The sequence below is a fragment of the Protopterus annectens genome, chromosome 11.part0 (assembly GCF_019279795.1).
Source record: "Protopterus annectens isolate FY-2018-M chromosome 11.part0, PAN1.0, whole genome shotgun sequence".
Classification (NCBI taxonomy): Eukaryota; Metazoa; Chordata; order Ceratodontiformes; family Protopteridae; genus Protopterus; species Protopterus annectens.
The window spans coordinates 1,376,005,467-1,376,025,366 of record NC_056745.1 but is presented as its reverse complement, the minus strand read 5'-3'; the positions used below and the strand labels follow the sequence as shown (position 1 = coordinate 1,376,025,366).

At 39.0% G+C, this 19,900-nt stretch overlaps 1 protein-coding gene across 1 annotated transcript in view; it reads right to left on the bottom strand.

Moving 5' to 3' along the window:
- LOC122815075 overlaps positions 1-19,900 on the bottom strand; it is a 3,014,144-nt gene that overhangs the window by 714,658 nt on the left and 2,279,586 nt on the right. Inside the window, exon 100 of the mRNA XM_044087319.1 lies at positions 15,505-15,567. Within this exon, the coding sequence (XP_043943254.1) occupies positions 15,505-15,567 (63 nt within the window). The remainder of the gene's footprint in view (positions 1-15,504; positions 15,568-19,900) is intronic.

The following is a 19,900-nucleotide window of genomic DNA, read 5'->3' as shown; positions in this document are numbered from 1 at the left end:
AGTAGGTGGGATTATTAGTCAGGATTCATGCATGGACATAATCATTGTCCTGTGAGGTGGGCTTTTACAGCAGTTTTGAAGAGAGTGCATGATGTTAGTGTGGTTATGGAGGAGGGGGGTGTTCCATAACCTGTATATTTTGCAGGAGAAAAGTGCTTCTCCAGTAGAGTTCTTGGCTTTGGTAACCAGAAGTTGTTGCTGGAGCATAGAGGTCTGGTGGTATGGTAGGGCTGAAGAAGATTTTGAAAGGATGGGATTTTGAGAGGATAGTTTGCTATCTTGTGGGCTAGAGTGAGTAGATTCAGGTGTATAAGTTGGGGGAGTTCGAGCCAGTCAAGTTCTCTAAGTGAGATACAGTGGTGGCTACGATAGGATGCTCCAGTGGCGAATTTAGGAATTTTATTCAAGCCTCAAGCTTGTTTAGGTCTATTTGCCTGAGGTTAGTAAGTATAGGAGAGGCATAAAGCAGAGAGGAGATAAGGTGCGAATTGGCCACAGAGATTCTGGATGTTTTGGTGAGGAATTGTTTGTTCCTACATAAGGCTCTTAGCTTTTTGTGAATATTTTTTATGGTTAGTGAAATGTGACTGTCAAATCTGAGATGATTGTCAGTCTCAACTCCAAGTAGTTTGGTGTGTTCTGTGGGGAGATGATGGCTTTATCATTGGCTAGAATGCTGAAGTTGGGGTTGGGAAGGTTAGATTTTTGTGGGTTGGAAGATAAGGAGTTTGGTTTTGTTAGGGGTGAGAATTAGCTGGGCATCAGTTAGCCAGGGTGATCTTATGGAGTTCTGGTATTGTTGGGGCTGAGCAGATGAGGATGGAGTCATCTGTATACTAAATGAGGGAGGCCTGCTTGGTGGCTGTGAATAGATTATTGGTGAAGAGAGGGAATAGTAGTGGCCCAAGGATGGATCCCTGGGGAACACCGAGTGTGACAGGAAGTATAGGAGATAGATCATTATGCCAGATAACAGACTGTTGGCAGTCAGTTAGATAGCTGTTAAACCAATCGGTACCTGATTGGGAAAAGGATAGGTTAGTGAGAACAGAGATTAGCTGTTTATGAGAGACCATATCAAAAGCCTTAGATAGATCCAGGAATATGGCAGAGGAGTAAAGGTCATCCTTTTTGTGTTGAAGACTAGTGTTAGTGAAAGAAAGCAGGGCGGAAGTAGTGCTGTGGAATGGCCTGAAGCCATGTTGGGCACTGGAGAAGAGGTTATTAGTTAGGAGGTAGTCCTGAACCTGGGAGTGGATGCATCTCTCAAGTATCTTGGAGAGAGGGGAGAGGATGGCAGTAGGATGGCAGCTGGAGACTTCAGTGGAGGAGCCACCTTTATGCAGGGGTATAATGTGGGATACATTCCACAGTGTAGGGCCATAGCATTCTGTTAAGGACCAGTTAATCAAGATAGATACTGTGTAGGCTATGTCCCTACACTGTGGAAAGTATAGGGACATAGCATTCTGTTAAGGACCAGTTAATCAAGCTAGAGATTGGGTAGGCTATGGCATCAGCTGCTATTTTTAGGTATTTACAGGGGAGATTGTCAGCAGCTAGTTTGGTAGGCTTGAGTTTTGCTAGACTTTTTATGTTGGAAGTAGGTACTGGAGTAAATGAGAAAAATGGTGGGCAAAGTATTTTGTGTTGATGACGGGAGGGTGGGGAGAATGTTGTGTTGCTTGGCCAAAGCTAGAATGGTTTCAGTGAAGTATTTGTTGAATGAGGTGGTAATATTGTTGGAAGGGGGGGGGGTAGTTGGGGGGTGTCAACTTTACCTGGGTGGAGAATGGAGTTAATGGTGGACCAGAACTGTCTCAGACTTCAGTGGGAAGAGTTTAGGGCAGATTGGTAGTATTTTGTTTTATCTTCTTTATTTGCTTTTTCAGCTTATTATGCCATTCTAGGAATGACTGTTTAGCGGAGGGGGGGTTTGTAGAGCGCCAGTGCTCCCAAGCCCTGTCCCTGCATTTCATTAGTGACCTGGTGCTTTTTTGTAGTCAGGGGGAGTATTGTGCCTTGAATTTGGTATTTCTTATGGGGGCATGTGTATTTAAGATGTTTAGGAAGATACTATTGAAGAACTGTACAGCTTCATCCAGATTGAGGTACTTTAGTGGTGACCAGTTACAAGTTTTAATTGATGAGGTAAAGGTGAGACGGTTAAAGTTCCTCACGTTACGTATTTGTTGATAGATAATGGGTTTAGCATTATTGAAGTGGTGTTTTAGAAGGAAAGTTGGGGTATGGTCACTGAGGCTGTCAGGTAGACAGCCAGCTAGGTATGACTGATGGGCTTTATTGACTAATATCTAGTCGAGAGTAGATTGTTTGTTAGAGCTTTTATTTATCCGGGTGGGTGACTGTATAAATTTGGAAAAAACATGAAGGTATAGGTGGTGGAATGGATTGTTGTTGTTACAGGATAGCCAGTTGATATTAAAATCACCTAAGATTATGGTTTCAGGGGGAAGAGAATGGCTAGCCCAATTAAGGAGGTTTTCAAGAGGTGAGGTGTTTTGGCCAGGTGGGAATTAGCATCCAATGATGTTGATTGCTTTATCTGAGTTCAGTTTGAGGTTAGCATATAGGATTTCTTCATTTTCAATTTGGGGAGCTGATTTGTTAAGGATTTGAATGTTTAGGTGGTGTTTGAACATTAGAGCAATACTTCCACCTTTCTTTGATATCCCTATGAAGTATGTTATAACCTGTTGGTAGTATTTCCTCACTTTTGATGTAAGGTTTGAGCCAGGTTTCAATTAGAATGAGCATGTCTGGGGAGTATAAAGCTATATTGGCGTGGAGGTCGTGGGTTTTATTGGTTATACTTCTAATATTTAGACTTAGTAGGAGGAGGTCAGATGGCTCTCTGTTTGCTGTTAGTTGAGAGATGGTGCAGTTATTATGTAGGTTATTAGGAGTGGGGTTGGAAATGTTTGGGCCGGGGTTAGGATGGATGTCACCAATGAGGGCTAGATTAGATAGGGCCGCATACATAACTTTTTTAAATATGTTAGTTTGTCGTACTTTAGGGAGATTTTCTGCTTGTAAATAGAAGGTGACCAATAATGTTTTGGGCGTATTAGGATAGTGATTGTTTTGGTATGATAAGTGTAGGAAGTGGCTGGATGGATGATGGTTGTGAGAGTAGTGGTACAGTGAATGTGATTGGGTGGGTCTATTATGGTGTTATGGTAAGATGTAAGGTGTGCAAGGAGAGTGCATGTTAAGATTGTAAGTATGTTTTGAAGTAGCATAGTTGTATGTGTGAGAGAAATTAGGTGTGGAGTTGGTGGGGATTGTGGGTGGTAGGGAGAGTAGTATTAAGTGTTGGTGAGATTGGTTTGTTGTTTGCTAAGGGGCTATGAGGGTAGAAGTTTCAGGATTGTTGTGATTGGTTGTGTGGTTGAAAGGGAGGGGTTTGTGGATAGAATAAATGTAGAAGTAGTGGGGGCAGGTGGGAATTGGGAGTATGGTAGGGGAGTGGAGTCAGCATGTGCAGAGCAAGCAGCGAATGGAGCGGGTAGACCCTAGGTCTTGGCAAGACCAAGAATACAGCTTCCATGGGATGCAATAATATCCCTGGCTGTGTTCTACATAAACTACAAGGTGAAATGGCACCACATCTGTGTGCCCTGTTTAGTCATAGCCTCACCTCAGGCTTTGTCCCTACCAAATGGCGCACTGCTACAGTCATCCCTCTCCATAAAGGAGAAGTGACTACTGACCCTGGAAATTATCACCCCATTAGCCTGACAAGTCTGATATGTAAAGCTATGGAGCATATCATCATGGATCAGATTAACAAAGATATAGGAAATCTCCAAACTCTAGACCCCATGCAATTTGGCTTTGTAAAGGGTAGATCATGCCTGCTCAATCTGGTTGACTTCTTTGAGTCAGTCACCAGGGCTGTGGATGAAGGGAAGGCAGTGCATACAGCCACCTTGATCTGGCCAAGACCTTTGATACCATTCCTCACTTGGGAATTACTGATAAACTCACCAAACTAGGCATCAATCCCTATAAAACTAGGTGGTTTGCAAATTGTCTGACAGATAGAACACACAGTGTGAAAGTAGCAGACTCCAAATCAGACTGATGACTAGTCATGAGTGGAGTCCCACAGGGATCGGTCCTGGGTCCTCTCCTGTTTGGCATCTACTTCTCAAAAGTCCAGGCCAACACAAAGAGACTCTGGCACAAGTTCACAGATGACTGCAAGCTGGGAGCCTTTATTGACTCCCCAAGTGATGCAGACATCCTGCAGAAAGGCCTCACTGAGACCAATGACTGGTGTCGAAACCATGGCCTTAAGCTTAATGCCAAAAAATGCATCGTCAGCCCCTTTGGTAAAAACTCAGTTCCCACTAATTACCACATCGATGGGAGCCCACTGAACACTGAAGGTGTTATAAGAGATCTGGGAAAACAGATTGACAGTAACCTCTCCTTCGACCACCACATTGCCACTGTGGTCAGAAAGGCCTTCTATGTGGCACATCTCATTACCAAGATTTTTGCATCCAGGAAGAAAGAGGTCTCTCTCTGCTCTTCCCTCATTAGACTAATCATTGAGTATAATCCCCTATTTGGCATGTACCTCACCAGACATCTGCAACAGCTGGAAAGGCCACAGAAGTACCTCACAAAGAGGATCCTAGTTATTAAGCACATGTCCTACATGGACAGACTCAAAAGACTCAAGCTATTCTCTGTCTCATATCACCTACTTAGAGGAGATCTCTGCTTGACTTGCAAAGCCATGCCTGACCCAGCTCTGTTAGAAATGCTACATCTAATGAAATCCCAATCCCTCTAGTCCCTCTGTACCACATACTCCAGAGACCTCAACCTCATTTCCACAATCAACAGAACATGTTGGAGGGACAGTTCCTCACCCAGAGACTGCCCATGCTCTGGAATAGACTTCCCATATATGTCAAGCAGAGCACCTCGCTGACCCTCTTCAAGAGAAATCTTGATGAGTGGATGGGTAATAGAAAGTTCACCCCAGGGATCACTCCAGTGGATCTACTTGATATACGCACTGAGAACTAACATCGGGTGGCATGATGGCAGGGCACTTCTATGGGCTAGGCTTATAAAGACTGAAGGGCCATTAGCCTAGTATACACCAATGAACCTATGATCTATGAAAGAGACATCCCCTGCCTGGTTCCTCTGTTCTGACATAACTTATCAGAGAGGAACCCTCCTACTTTAATGTTTGCCTCCAATCTCTCATATATCCTACTAATTAACCTTATTATTGTATCAATGAATGCAAATGCTTTCATTACCCTTCTCATAAAATTCCAACTTAATCTGTAAAATGCTTTTTCTGCATCAAGACCCACAAACAACAGCGGCATTTTCTTACATTCTGCTTCCTTCTGGATCATCATTGTTCTATTAATGTTGTCAGATGTTTTGCCTCTCTTTCAAAAAAACACATTGATCCATATCTATCAGTTTTGCCAACACCTTTGCCATTCATTTAGCTATTATAGACATAAACACTTTATAATCATGATTTAAAATTAAAATGGGATTTATGAAGTTGGGTCTGATGGGTTTTTACAGCCTTTATGTATTACACCCATCACAGCTTTCTTCCAGGAAGTTAGTGATTCCCCTCCTTTTAAAATCCTGCTAAACAAAACCTTCCAGGTCTTCATCACTATCTTCCCTTCTAGCTCCCAAACTTCCACAGGAATACCAACTATTCCTAGAGACTTACCTGCAGATTGATTATACATGATTATACATCACCAGTTTTTATCGCATCTCCCCTATCTTAACTACTAATTTTTGAGTCTCATCTACCTCTAACCTTGGCATATGTAAGTCTTCCAGAAATATTTCCATTAGTGCTTTTTCTTAATTTCTGCATTCCTCTGCTTTATACAAACTATAGTCTCCCTAAGTTAAGCAACAATCCTTTCTACTTTCTGTTGCCTAAGTCATTGTGATAAAAGTTTTTGTGCTCTGAAGTTATCAAAAAAAAAAAAAAAAAAAAGGTTGCTTAACATCAAGTTGGCAGATCTTGCCTCTTAAACCTGGTTGACTTCTTTCAAACAGTTACCAAAGCCATAGATGAAGGGAAGGTAGTCCATACAGCCTACCTGGAACTTGCAAAAGCCTTCGACACAATACCCCACTCGGGCATCATAAATAAGTTCACTAGTTTAAATATCAACCCCTATGTCACAAGATGGGTTGCAAACTGGCTCAGGGATAGAACCCACATGGTCAGAATAGCAAGTGCCATGTCAGACTCTAAACCAGTTACAAGTGGCATCACACAAGGCTCAGTCCTGGGACCTCTCTTGTTCGGTATATATTTCTCCGAGGTACAGGCTAACACTGGTGGACTATGGCTGACCAAGTTCGCAGATGACTGCAAACTGGGTGCCATAATCGACTCTCCGGCTGACACAAGCATCCTCCAAAAGGGTCTCACAGAGATGGATAACCGGTGCCAGAGCCATGGCCTAAAGCTAAATGCCAAAAAGTGCATAGTCATCCCCTTTGGGAAAAATAAAAGTGCCCACAAATTACCACATAGGTGGTAATCCTTTAAGTATGGAAGAAGTAATTATGGACTTGGGGACCCAAGTAGATAGCAATCTCTCCTTTTGGCAATCATGTTGCCAAAGTGGTTAGAAAGACCTTCTATATAGCCCACCTTATCACGAAAGGGTTCACATCTAGATCAAGAGAGGTCATTGTGCCCCTCTACTCATCACTTATCAGGCCCATAATTGAATACAGTGCCCCATTTGGGATGTACCTTACCTGACACCTGCAGCAACTGGAAAGACCCCAAAAGTACCTCACCAAGAGGATCAAGGGGCTCAAACAGATGCCCTATGCAGTTTGGCTAAAGAAACTCCAGCTCTACTCAGTTGCGTACTGCCTACTCAGAGGCGATCTGTTTCTGACGTATAAAGCCATGTCCAACCCAGAATTAATGGACATGCTTCACCTCAGGAAATCCAAATCCCTTAGAGCTACACGCTCCAGGGACTTGAACCTCAGCACAGAAATAAATAGGACATGCTGGAGGGACAGATTCATATCCCAGAGGCTCCCCTCACTCTGGAACAAAATCCCAATCCATGTTAGGCAGAGCCCCTCACTGACCCTCTTCAAGAGAAATCTTGTAGAGTGGATGGGAGATCGTAAGTTTACCCCTGGGATCTCTTCTGTGTCCCTGCTTGACAGAGGTACAGTAAACTAACCTTAAAAGGGCTACCTTCTGTGACCTACTATACAGAGGCACAGTCAACAAATCTAAAAGGGTGGTGAAAGCCAAACACACTCTGGCTAGGCTTATAAATGCCCTAGGGCAAATAGCCTAGTATCAACCTACGAACCTATAAACCTATGAATCAGACTTTCCAAACTCGATGCATGTTATCCAGATACTCCCTTACTTTCTCTTTAGCACTCTGCATTTGTACCTCTTCTTGTCCTGTGAGAGCTCCCCTATTCTGCAATACTTTAATCATTGTCAGTCTTCTAAATAAGTCTTGTTACTTCTTAATCATATCTTAATCATATCTCTTTTTCTTTTATTTCTAACCTATTTTTAAAGTCCACTTTCATTCTATCCCACTCACTATCTATAACTTCTGAAGAAATTTCCATTTCCCCTAATAACTCTTGAATAATTTCCACTACCCATTTCATAAATTCCTCTTTTTAACAGGTAGGTAGGAAAGTGCCAGTGTCTCATTTGTACTTCATTACCCTGCATTTTTATCTTAGTTGTTACTGGTGCATAACCCTTCTTATTCATTATTATACTATCTACTATGTCTTAAATTATAACCAACATTTATTTTAGTTACCTTTATGCCATATGTTCTCTCTTGAAATACTGTACTTCCCTAGTACACTATTAAATCTCTGGAGTAGGGCCAGTGTTAGCATTTTGGGAACCCCAGCAAATGTCAAGTTGGGATCCCGCTGGACCCTTTAAGTATCACCCTGTCACTGCCATTCCTCCTAAGCAATATTTTAGTTACTGCTGTAGAGTTTTAGGAGTTTTAGGCACAGACTGAACTGTAGCTACAATGCTCGTTCATAACAACAACGCTGTGTACCACATCATGATGACCCCTCTCAGAGAGGTACATTTGCAGTTATTGGAGAAGAGGGGCAACAATGATGCATTACATCAGCTCTATGTACAGGGTTTGATTTGGGTGAAATGGTGCCCTGGGCACTGCCTACTGTTTCAGAACCCCCCCAACACACACACACATCTTCCAGTTCTCCCCTCTGATTTCCCCACATCATCGGCTCCCCACACCATGCACATTACTTTTTTTCTCCCTTTTTTTGTCATTTTGCTTTACTCTTCAGCTTTTTCAATAACCCATGACTTTCTATTTGCTCTGATTGCTTTTTATTTATTACACAACCTGTTCATCCAGTGAAAGCTTGAACAGAAATTATGATTAAGGAAAGAAATTCAGTGTTTCTATTCAACTTTATCTTTCCTTGCATCCTTTTAACATACCTCTCCTGACCAAAACAGCACAGTAGTAACTTTTTAGGAAATAGCTCAATTAAGTCAGGGCCCCCAGAAACCATAGGGTTATAGATGCTCTGGAATGCATTTTAGAGTATTTGACCAACCTTTTAATCCAATGCTGTCTTCAACAAAAATCATAAGTAGGAAAATAATTTTAGTCTTATTTCTTTCTTTCAAGGAAGACATAAGTTCTTTCCAAGGCTTAATATTCACAGCTGACAAAATAACAGGTCACAATAAACTTACAAGACAATTGTTGTGAAGATACACAAATCCTGTCTGGAAATACTGCCTGACTACCTTCTCCCATACAAAAAAAGTCACCACCTGTGTATCCCTCTGGTGTTAGAATGGGATGAAAGCAGAGGTTCAAATAGCCACAGTCATGTATTTCAAGTAACTGCTGCCGTGCATGTACATATCAAATCTCCTCACTCGTCACCCTTACCCCACCAAAGGCAGCCACCTGTATACATGCCTGCTGTGTGACTGTAGCAAAATTGAAAAAAAGAGTAATGATTACAGTAATGTATTCTATTTTGTTTCTAGACAGTATACTGCTCCCATATAAGCTATATTAACCTTCTTTGTACACCTCTGAGGTCTGTGAGAACAGTAAAAGAAACAATGACCACACTGTTCCCAGCCCCAAAACAAGCTATAATAACTTCCTATGCATGAGTCTAAGGTTTGATTCTGATGAAAATTAAAGAAGCGATGACCTCACCATCCCCAGCCCCCCACATAACCTAAAATGACCTTCTGTACACACGTCTGAGCAAGCCTGGTTTTAGCATGGGAGCACTTTGGTGCAGAGCCATCCACTAAGTCCATATCAAAATGCATTTTTACAATATCAGGCATGAGGCCCACCACACGCCAAGAAGTTCCAAGTGTCTGAATGTTCTGTGATGTATTTATGCTTTACTAATTATAATTGCTTGTTAACTACATTTTTACTGCTACACAATTATGTATATGCCTGACATTACTGTGTTTGTACACAAAATCAGTGATATTTTTTAAACACACACACACACACACACACACACACACACACACACACACACACACACACACACACACACACACACACACACAACACGCTATACCAACACTAGGTTTGCGCTGATTTCAGCAAACTGCAATACATTGTGAAACACTGGTACTGACACACCAGATTAGTGACTGTTGTTTAACAGCCATTAAACAACAGCATGGGTAAGTTACTTTTATTTACTTTGAGGAGTAATGCATACCTATCACTCTTTGATTTCAGAGAATGTCCCTAATTTGCCTTATAATCTTTTTCTGTCCCTTGTAATTCTATTTGATTTGTTGGTAAATCATTCAATATTACTGACAGTGAGTAGATCCACACATCAAAGTTTCATACTTCTGACAGTGAGTAGAGCCACACTTCAAAGTTTCATACTTCTGACAGTGAATAGATCCACACTTCAAAGTTTCATACTTCTGACAGTGAATAGATCCACACTTCAAAGTTTCATACTTCTGACAGTGAATAGATCCACACTTCAAAGTTTCATACTTCTGACAGTGAGTAGATCCACACTTCAACGTTTCATACTTCTGACAGTGAATAGATCCACACTTCAAAGTTTCATACTTCTGACAGTGCGTAACTCCACACTTCAAAGTTTCATACTTCTGACAGTGAATAGATCCGCACGTCAAAGTTTCATACTTCTCAAAGTGAGTAGATCCACACATCAAAGTTTCATACTTCTTACTGTCCAAAAATGCATGCTGATGAAAAATGTGTTATTCGATTAACTTTTAGGTGATTTAGAGTAATATTATAAAAGTGGTCTTGATTTTGAGCCTTTATTCTGCTATTCTTTTTGGCTCTGCCCAGATTTCTTGAGCAAAGACGTTGAGAGTTACAGAATCTTGCACTCTACCGCATTTATAAAACTCCCTGAAAGAGAAAAACATCTCTGAAGATTGGAAAGACCTGCTCTTCTTAAACGCCCAGGTGAGCACCGACATTGGTCACTCTAGGCTGGTGATCTCTAATGTTTGCCATGCTCACTTTTGGTTACTGATTACCAGGTTTAGCCTAATAGGTTCATATCACATCCCTGCTTTTGATAAAGTACATAACTGGAAAACGAGTAATCTTTTTTTGGCTTCATTATCCTCAGCCAGCAGAAGCTTTTGTGGGTCCTCCACATAGTCAAAGATGATTGGAGGGGTGCCCTTGCAGCCTAGGGTACTGCAGGTGCCTAAAGCCAGTTATAATGGTAATTTTAGTGGAGAGGATACCCACCAGCAGGATTTAACTATGACAAGGGCACTGTTAGTGGTAAAACATTTAATGAAATAGTGAAACCTGTTTCTTGACAAAAGACTATTACTATCACAAGAGATATCTTTCAGTCTTAAAGAAAACAATAGTGCTACACTACCTTCTGTTGATTTAACAAAAATGTTATTAAACATCAAAATAAGATAACTTGCTGTGGTTAGGGGTCCATCAGGACCAGGCCCCCCAGCGACTGCCTAATGCTGTCTCTGTCTAGAGTGAAGTTTGCACTAGATTTTTTGCTAGTCTGTGGACAATATCCACTGGATCTGAGTGGGGGGGCTTCATTTTGAATGAGCTCAGAGCAGTGTTGAGTGCTATTCCTTATCTTCCAGAGGTAACTATAGAAAGATATGTAGTTATCTTTAGTTTTCAATGCTAGTCTAAGTTAATGGGATGCATTTGTTTTCCTGATTATATCTTTCAATTGCTTTGATGACTTTTTGATGTTACACTTGATTTGAGAAGTCTTTTTTTACCATATGTTTATTTATGTTTGTGGCCCACCATTCTGGTTTGCTTTTAAATTTCACATTTTGTTTTTATCTAGTTGAGACAGCTAGATTAATACCTTTAGACAGGTGAGAATAAAATTTGTGTGTATAAGCACTTTCTGCATTAACACCTTGGTAATACAGCTATATGTGTATTTGAAGACTTCATTATATAATTTTAAAAGATTTGTATACCTGAAATCCTTGAATTCAGCTATATTTGCATCTGAAGGATTAAAGATTTTGATGGAGATGGTTACAAGTTTGTGGTCAGACTTAGTCGGTGAGAGGAATACCATGGAAATAGTACATATAGATGGTGTGTTTGCATAGACTAGGTCAAGAATATTTTGTTTTCATTAAGTAGGTTCTTTGACCTTTGGTCCAGAGAATCTGTGTTTATGAAGTCTAAGGAGTTTTGGGCATATCTTTCCTTTGTGGTTTGGTCTCCCAATTAATTGCCTGGTAATTAAAGTCTCTAAGGATGACATAGTTTCTTTATACAGGAAGTTCATACAGAATATTTAGGAATCTAACATGCTTTTCAGGAGATATAGAAGAGGTTCTGTAGCAAGCTATGATTTAATAAATGATCCTATTAAATGTAATCTGGATCTCAGTAAATTCTGTTTTCAGTAACTCAGAACCTGCCTTGAGTTGATGTGGTTTCTAACAAAAATAGATAAACCACCACCGTTTCATTTGGGTCTTAAGGCATGGTATGTGCAAAACGCAGGTATAGAAGAAGTGCGCTATGGGCATTTAGGTCAAGTTTGGTAACAGCATGCATGAATGTGCTTCAAATGCAGGAGGGCTTCAAGGTACAGTAACTTGTTATTTAGTCTCTTGGCATTGAGAAGAGCCCCCATGATAAGGTGTTTTGCTACTTAAGATAGGAAGTCCATTAGCTTGACCTCACCTTAAAAAAAGCATTTTGGGGTATCATGGGTTTTCACCAGTATACAGAAGCCTTGGAATGAAATTCATTCCTAACAAAGCAGTTGCAATTGTCAAGCATCTTATTCCATGCTGACCCTAGAATGACACTAGCTATTTAGCCAACTGTTACATTAAATAATCTTTTCTTTGTACTTCAGCATCATACTTGGTGAAGAAAGAATTCTTCTCAACACCATGGTCCTTCCTGCATTTCTGGCATGCATGGAGAGCTCTAGCATGTCTCTCTGAACATTCCTCAGGGGGGTTGCACACCAGGTCTCTTACCCTCCATATGGCACACCACCATGTCACAATCAGGTCTATATTATGTACAAGAAACCCCTTTCAGTGAACAACTGTTAGCTGAAGAGTAACCAGCGAAATCTAACTCCCTCGAACTGCTATCACAGCAAATTTTTTCCTAGGGAAAAAATGCTTAGCTAACCTAAAAATAAACAAAATTTAAAAACCTTCAAATTGGGGGGCTTCACACCCCCTAACTAAATATATCAACTCCAAGATCATATTAATGTGGGGTAAAGGACAAATTCCTGATGATGGCCAAGTGTTTCCCCCCTCGGAAAAAATTAGCTGAAATTATCTTTTGTGGAAGTTAGATTTTACTGGTTATTGTTCAGCGAAGAGCCATTCGCTGAAAGGAGGTTTTGCGGACATAATATAGACCCTTATAATCATACTTTTCTGGTTTAAGGTCATTGTGGGCTCTTGAAATTGAAGTTATCTTGGCTCCTGAAAGATAGTTCACTGTCTCCTTGCTTGTATCTAGCCCTGTGAGAGCAGAATCAGAGTTCCTGACTATGGAGTCACCAATCACTAGTACAGTTTGTTTGAATCTGCAACGTATATTGATGCACCAAATTTGGGATAATCTACCACAAGGTGACTCTTAGCTATCACTGTGACTTTTTGCAGCTTTAGTGTATGATCATTTAGGCTAAGTTCATGTGGAATATTGTGTTAGTGTATGTTGCTCAAAAGAAGTGTTTGATTCTTATAGGGTGGCCTCTCACAGTGTTGAACTAAGCAATAATTAATTTTATTTGACAATTGTTACAATGACTGACTATGCCAAGTGCTATGATGCCAGCAAATAAGGTAAAACTAGTTTTTAGACTCTCCACTTTAGTCCATGCTATAAACAGAAAAGGGGGCTCAAAACAGCATCTGATTTATAGAATTTTTAATATAAAAATAAATTAATGGAGTAACTTGTAGTTAACATTAAAACTGCTGTTACAGTTATAATTTCTTAAAATAATTAAATAGTAAAATTTGGATGAATAACTCCTGTTTTATGGTATTTTCATATAAAATAAATTAAAGTGTTAGTTGAATTTAGCACTAGACACTGCTGTTGTTGTTATAATTATTTAAAATGTTTTAATAGTAGAATTTGAATGAATAGCTTAATCAGTATGTTGTAATAATCCACCCTAATCAGTTTATAATCACAGTTAAAGGCGTTAACATTTGTAATTGTTCAATATGTAAGGTTTATAGGACAGAAACTGAAACTGAAAGTACCTGTGTCTGTCGAATATAGTGTTGTGAAGTACTGTTCTGAGTGGCAACCCATGCAATTAAACTGATTCAGACAAAACAAAATAGAAAATTAACTAGGCAATTTCAAGTGCAAGTTAAAACTGATACTTTTCTGCCTTTTTTGAATTCTGAGGTTAAAAAGCCATTTATTCTGTTTTCAGCATATATGTGCTTCCAGTACAGCTCTCTGTAGCTTTTAGAAAAAGCATGCCAACCAAGCAGTGTCCAGCACAATTAAACTCAGAAGAGAAACCAAAAGCATCAATAGAAGAAATAGCTAGGAGGTTAGCTGTGTCTACCTCTCATGATCAGCAGCAATATATGCCTTGTCACAGAACAATCACTAATGGCCCTCAGAAATGTAACACTCTGATGAAAACCAGCTGAAAAACTGCAGATAACTATATAACAGGGAGATACACAAAAGAAACAGGCAATGCAATATCAGGGTAATAGTTTTGTAATACAGTAACAGCAATGTGACTATTGCACACAATAAAACAACTTTTAACCAAACTGAAAAACAATAAAAGAGTGATAAAACACAGTTAAATAATAGTATAATAGGCGAGTGTCAACGGTGCAATGGTTAGCACAACCACCTTTTTTGGTAGAAGGCTATGGGTTCTACTCCCACACCAGACAGATTGCTGACACTGCAGTGCAGCATAAGGGAATTCATAGGTAAATACTAGGCAATCAGTCTGCAGACTATTATTCATATAGCCAGTAACAACAAAGTGATAGATGGTGAGAATCAAACCCTGTAGCGTGTGTCTATGAAGTAAATGCCTTAACCATTATGCCAACCCCCAACTGGCGTCTGCACTCCCCTTCAGGATATTGTCATTTAGATGAGATGTTAAACTGTAGTATCATCTGACTGAGTTGGCAACAGCTCATTTGTATGTAAATATCCACGACAGCTATGGAAAATGGATTTAATATATTCAGCTCACACACTGTTGCTGCATTAATAGGTAATAACCCCAAACATAAATAGATAATATCACCAAGCATTAATAAGCAATATCATCAAGATTGCCTATCTGATATAAACTATGTTGCTAAGCACTATGTATTACACCATTGTGCAATAGTAAAATAACTTATGAAATTTGCCAATATGTTCAGGGTACACTTAAATCTTTCAAACTTACAGTATCAATTTTCCATAGAAATAAATAGATTTATTTTTAAAAAAGGAGATACATATGATATAGTGTTTAAAAAAATGCTACAAAACTTAAGGCATATGATTGCATTCCATAGCTTATTACCAAATACCATGGCTGGACAGAGAAAAATCCGTTTAACATGCTTATAATCTCTGGTTTTCCATGAAAAAAATAGCTTTTATGCTGAGTCCAGTATGATAACTTACTCATAGTTATGCCTAATATATAATGTTCAAGTAATGAAGTGTTATAAATAATAATTATAAAAATGGGAACATTAGAATCACACTGCAAGTACAGAATGTCAAATTTTGATCTCTGCTAAAATATTTATTGGCTGAAAACTATGTTGAATGAGAAATTTAGCTTTAAAGAAAAATATTTTGTTTAAAGCGAAAAATAATTTTAAAAAAGTGATACTGTTAAAATGTATTTGCAATTGCTCACCTTTTCTCCTTTTTCCCCGATCAACCCTGTAGGTCCAGCAGGGCCAGAAATTCCATTTTCTCCCTAGAAAATGAAGCAAAAGCCATCCTGTGACCAATTAGACTTCATATATTGCATAGTACTTAACAGCATATTAACTGGTGCACAAATAATAAAGAACTGGCATATATCTCATCACCACGACACTCGTTAAATAACTCCCTGCTGTCTTGTGTGTAAATTTTTAGACTGTTTTTCAGGCTGGGATGCATAATCAGCTTCTGTACTATGCAAGTTGCTTTGTGCTTTGTGCAGTGCAAGTCTGTAGCAATTCATAGACAACCTCACTGCTCTGTATCGTAACAGAGCACTAAAGGTCAGTAAAAGTTTGGAGCTGGATGTAAATGTTGTAGTCAGTTGGTGAGTCCTATGATCTTTTAAGACAGATTAGCAGTATAGATAGCAGATGCATTCATATGCAAGTCACTCAAAAGAGAAGTGCAAGAAATGTATAAGTGCCTATTACATCCCTGGAAATGAGTTAAGTATTTTTTGGCATGTGTCTATATTTTAATTGAAGAAAAATGAGTAAGGTTATGTGAAGCAGCCTCACCCTGCTCAGACTGCTGAAGCAGGCAAGTTGTGCTGCATGCAAGTGTATGCGCATGCGAGCATGTGTGTGTAAATGTGTGTTAATGTGTGTGCACGCCTGTGTGTATAAATATATGTATATATATATATATATATATATATATATATATATATATATATATATATATATATATATATATATATCTACACACACACACACACACACACACACACACACATATATATATATATATATATATATATATATATATATATATATATATATATATATACACACACACACACACACACACACAAATATATATATATATATATATATATATATATATATATATATATATGTGTGTGTGTGTGTGTGTGTGTGTGTGTGTGTGTGTTGTCATGTGTGTGTGTGTGTGTGTGTGTGTGTGTGTGTGTGTGTGTGTAGCCTTTAATGACCTGCAATGATGTGTACCACAGATTGGTAGGGAGCTTAGTAAAGCAGTGAAGACCTGTTCCTTTTAAATGATTTGTAATCATGCAACTTCCCATTTAATGAGATGCTGCTCCAGTGATACTGTACATGACCATGAATTCTTAAATGGCTGAGCTGAATAGCTTGGTATACTTGGTATAGACCAAACTAATACACACCTCTTCTATGAATTCTGGTCACAATCATATCACATCATATAAAGGCTTTTGAGCCTCCCCTACATTTATTTATTTATTTATTTATTTTTTATTTATCATTTGTTGACCGAAAGATTAGGTAGGTTCCCACACCTTTTTCAGTGGAGGCCCGGGGAGAAATGCTCCAGATGCATGTCTTTCGAATATTGTATTACATAATGAAAAGTTCCTTGGGTCTCTCCCTAAAAATCCATATGTTGCATAGTACACTAACATACTGACACCATCCATCAAATGCACACATTTGAAGAAAGCAGAATTTGGCTAAGTAACTGTGTCAATGGCTACATGTCAGGGTCAGTAATGCAACTGGTAGCGCATTTGCCTTTGATGCAGAAGGCTGTGGGTTCAAGTCCTGCACCTGGAAGATTGATTGCTGATATTACAGTGTAGTATGGGTTGTGCTGCACTCTTGAGTGTATCATCTCTCAGATGGGATGTTAAACTGAGGCCCTATATGCTTGAGTTAGTGGTAGCTCAGATAGATGAGAAAGATCACATGGCACCTATCAGAAAGTAGTAGGATGCCAATTTTAATAATAGGCAGTAGATATTGCATGTGACCACCTGAGGTAGGGAACCTACAGAATTTTACAAGTACTTGTTGAAACTGCAGGGAAAAGATTATGATAACAACAAACAAAGGGATCATGTCAGCTTGAAAATTTGTGTTGTTGCAAAACATATGTTGTTCTAATAAAAGATATTACATCACAGCTGGGTTTTAGTGTGCTTGTGTGGAAATTGCTGAAACTTTAACTTTAATCCACATAATAGTAGAACTAAGTTCAAATGGTAGGAAATATATGCAAAGTAGGAGCTTGTTGTAAGTCAGAGTATACATCCCCTCAGAAGTATGGCAGTCTCTAAGGTAGTATATATGAGTATTGAGGCTGCAGTAGATGCAACCACCCATTTTGTTAGATTAACACTCTGTGAAAGACTTTAACACTGCAACACAGAGTTTCAAAATTTACTCTTTTTTTTTGAATAAATCACATTTTATTCTTTGAAGTAATGGGACCTACAAATTTTGGACTTGCAGTTTTGAATAGGGAATTGATTTTTAGCTATATCCTTAGAAAAACAGATGAGGAACATAGGAATATAAGAACAATGCTATGTAAGTGAATATCGGGGTCCATAATTTGCCTAGTTAAATGCATATTTAAGGAGACATACTTAATGGTTTGTGCATCCCTTTTCAAATACTTAAAAGTGTTTATCTCCCAAATTGGAAAGGTCTGTACATGGCCGTCATGGTGTAAATTAGAGTCTATCCATCCAATCATCAAGTCTAGCCTTAAAGGTAGTAAAAGCAGGACTTTGTTTGACTTGTTGTGGTAACTTATTCCATAGTATGGGAATACATTGCATTGGGAACCTATCCCCCCCTGCAAGCCCTGTTTATTTGTTGGTGTAAACTTAGGCCATAAGTGCAGGTGTTTGTAGAACAACTCATTTAGCAAAGAAAAAGTAACTGAAATGGGGTTGGTTGTTTCATAGCTAGAAAAATAGATATAGCGTACCCTAAAGGAGTCTGCAGGCCATTAATGAGAGTTGTGTTAATCTGTTGGGATAGTTGAAAGATTTAAGACCTTCAATTTTTCTGGTAAGGTATGTCCATATTCCAGTCCTTGTTGGAGCTTGTCTGGTGGAACAATATGCTTCATTTATATACCAAAGGGAGGAGCCATATGCTTCATTTACATATACTAAAGGGAGGAGCCATATGCTTCATTTACATATACGAAAGGGAGGACACTGTATTCAATGATGTGTCAGATATCAGAAGAGAGCAGTGGCAGGAGGTATTCTTTGGATCTTAAAAAAATTTCCTTGGGAATTAATGGGCCACATAGAAAGATTTCCAGACTTTGTGGAAAACCGATGATTGAATGAGAGGGAATTGTCCACATAATTACCCAGATCTCATATGACTATACCTCTCTGATGAGGAGTACTATTTAAAATATATATAAGGTGGTAAAAGCTTTTTACAGAACGGTACTATGCTGCACTGTTTTGCATTTTACTTAAGACTATGTTTAGTACACCATATCCCAGTCCTTGCTAGGACTGTTTAGTACAAGTGGAACAAACGTGGTCAACCACACTTCTTGGATATTGGACTGATATCTGCAAAATAAATATCAAACACATACCTCTTAAACTCTTAGTGCTAAAAATCTGGACAGAGCCTGACAAAATGGGGGGACAAATGCTCAAAAAATAGGTGCAAATTTTAAATATTGCTCTTACAAACTTATAAACTTGCTAGATTAACAGGTTTTGTGCTAACATGCATTTTCTGAAGTATTTGAGGACTGAAACTCAAATGTATGTTGAAATTTAGTGAATTCAGTCCTCAGATCATCCCAGTGATTTGCAAGAAAATCACAAATTTTATGAGGAGCAGACCAAAAATATGAGGCAAAAATCTGGACATTCTGTATAAATCTGGACAGTTGAGAGGTATGAACATGAGAAGGCCCAGCACTGATCCCTGCAGCATCTCATCAGTTATAATTTTAAATTCAGAGAGGGTAGCACCATGCTTCACAACCTGGAATCTGTTGGATAGACAATTTGCAATCCACTGGATCGCAAGAGGATTTACCTTAAGATTCCTTAACTTTTTAACAATAGTAGCATGGAGGGTAGTGTCAAAAGCCTTGGTCAGATCAAGATAAGCAGTAGGCACTGAATGACCACTGTCCATGGCATCTGCAACCCATTCAGAGAAGCTTGCTAGCCTCAGAAGACAAGACCTACCATTCACAAAACCAAACTGACTTGGCTCTATCACAGTTAAGTTGCTCATGAGTGCATACATAAGTTTTGCTGTGATATGTTCCATGATGGAGCTCTGTAGTGAGCAATGAAATAATTAGTTGGATTTGTTAATGGTGATTTGGATCTCCAGGAGCTCCAAGTTAAGACTGTGGGTAATCTGACATGAGACAATGTTATTTCTGACAAACACAGATACTCCTCCACAGTTGTCCAAGCTCTTATAGAAATGATAGTTGTTAAACATGTCAGAGAGGGAATGCCCTCACTTCAATAAAACCATGACTCAGAAACTACATGAATTTGAAATTTCCAAGTTGTAAGAGGGTCTTAGGTTCAA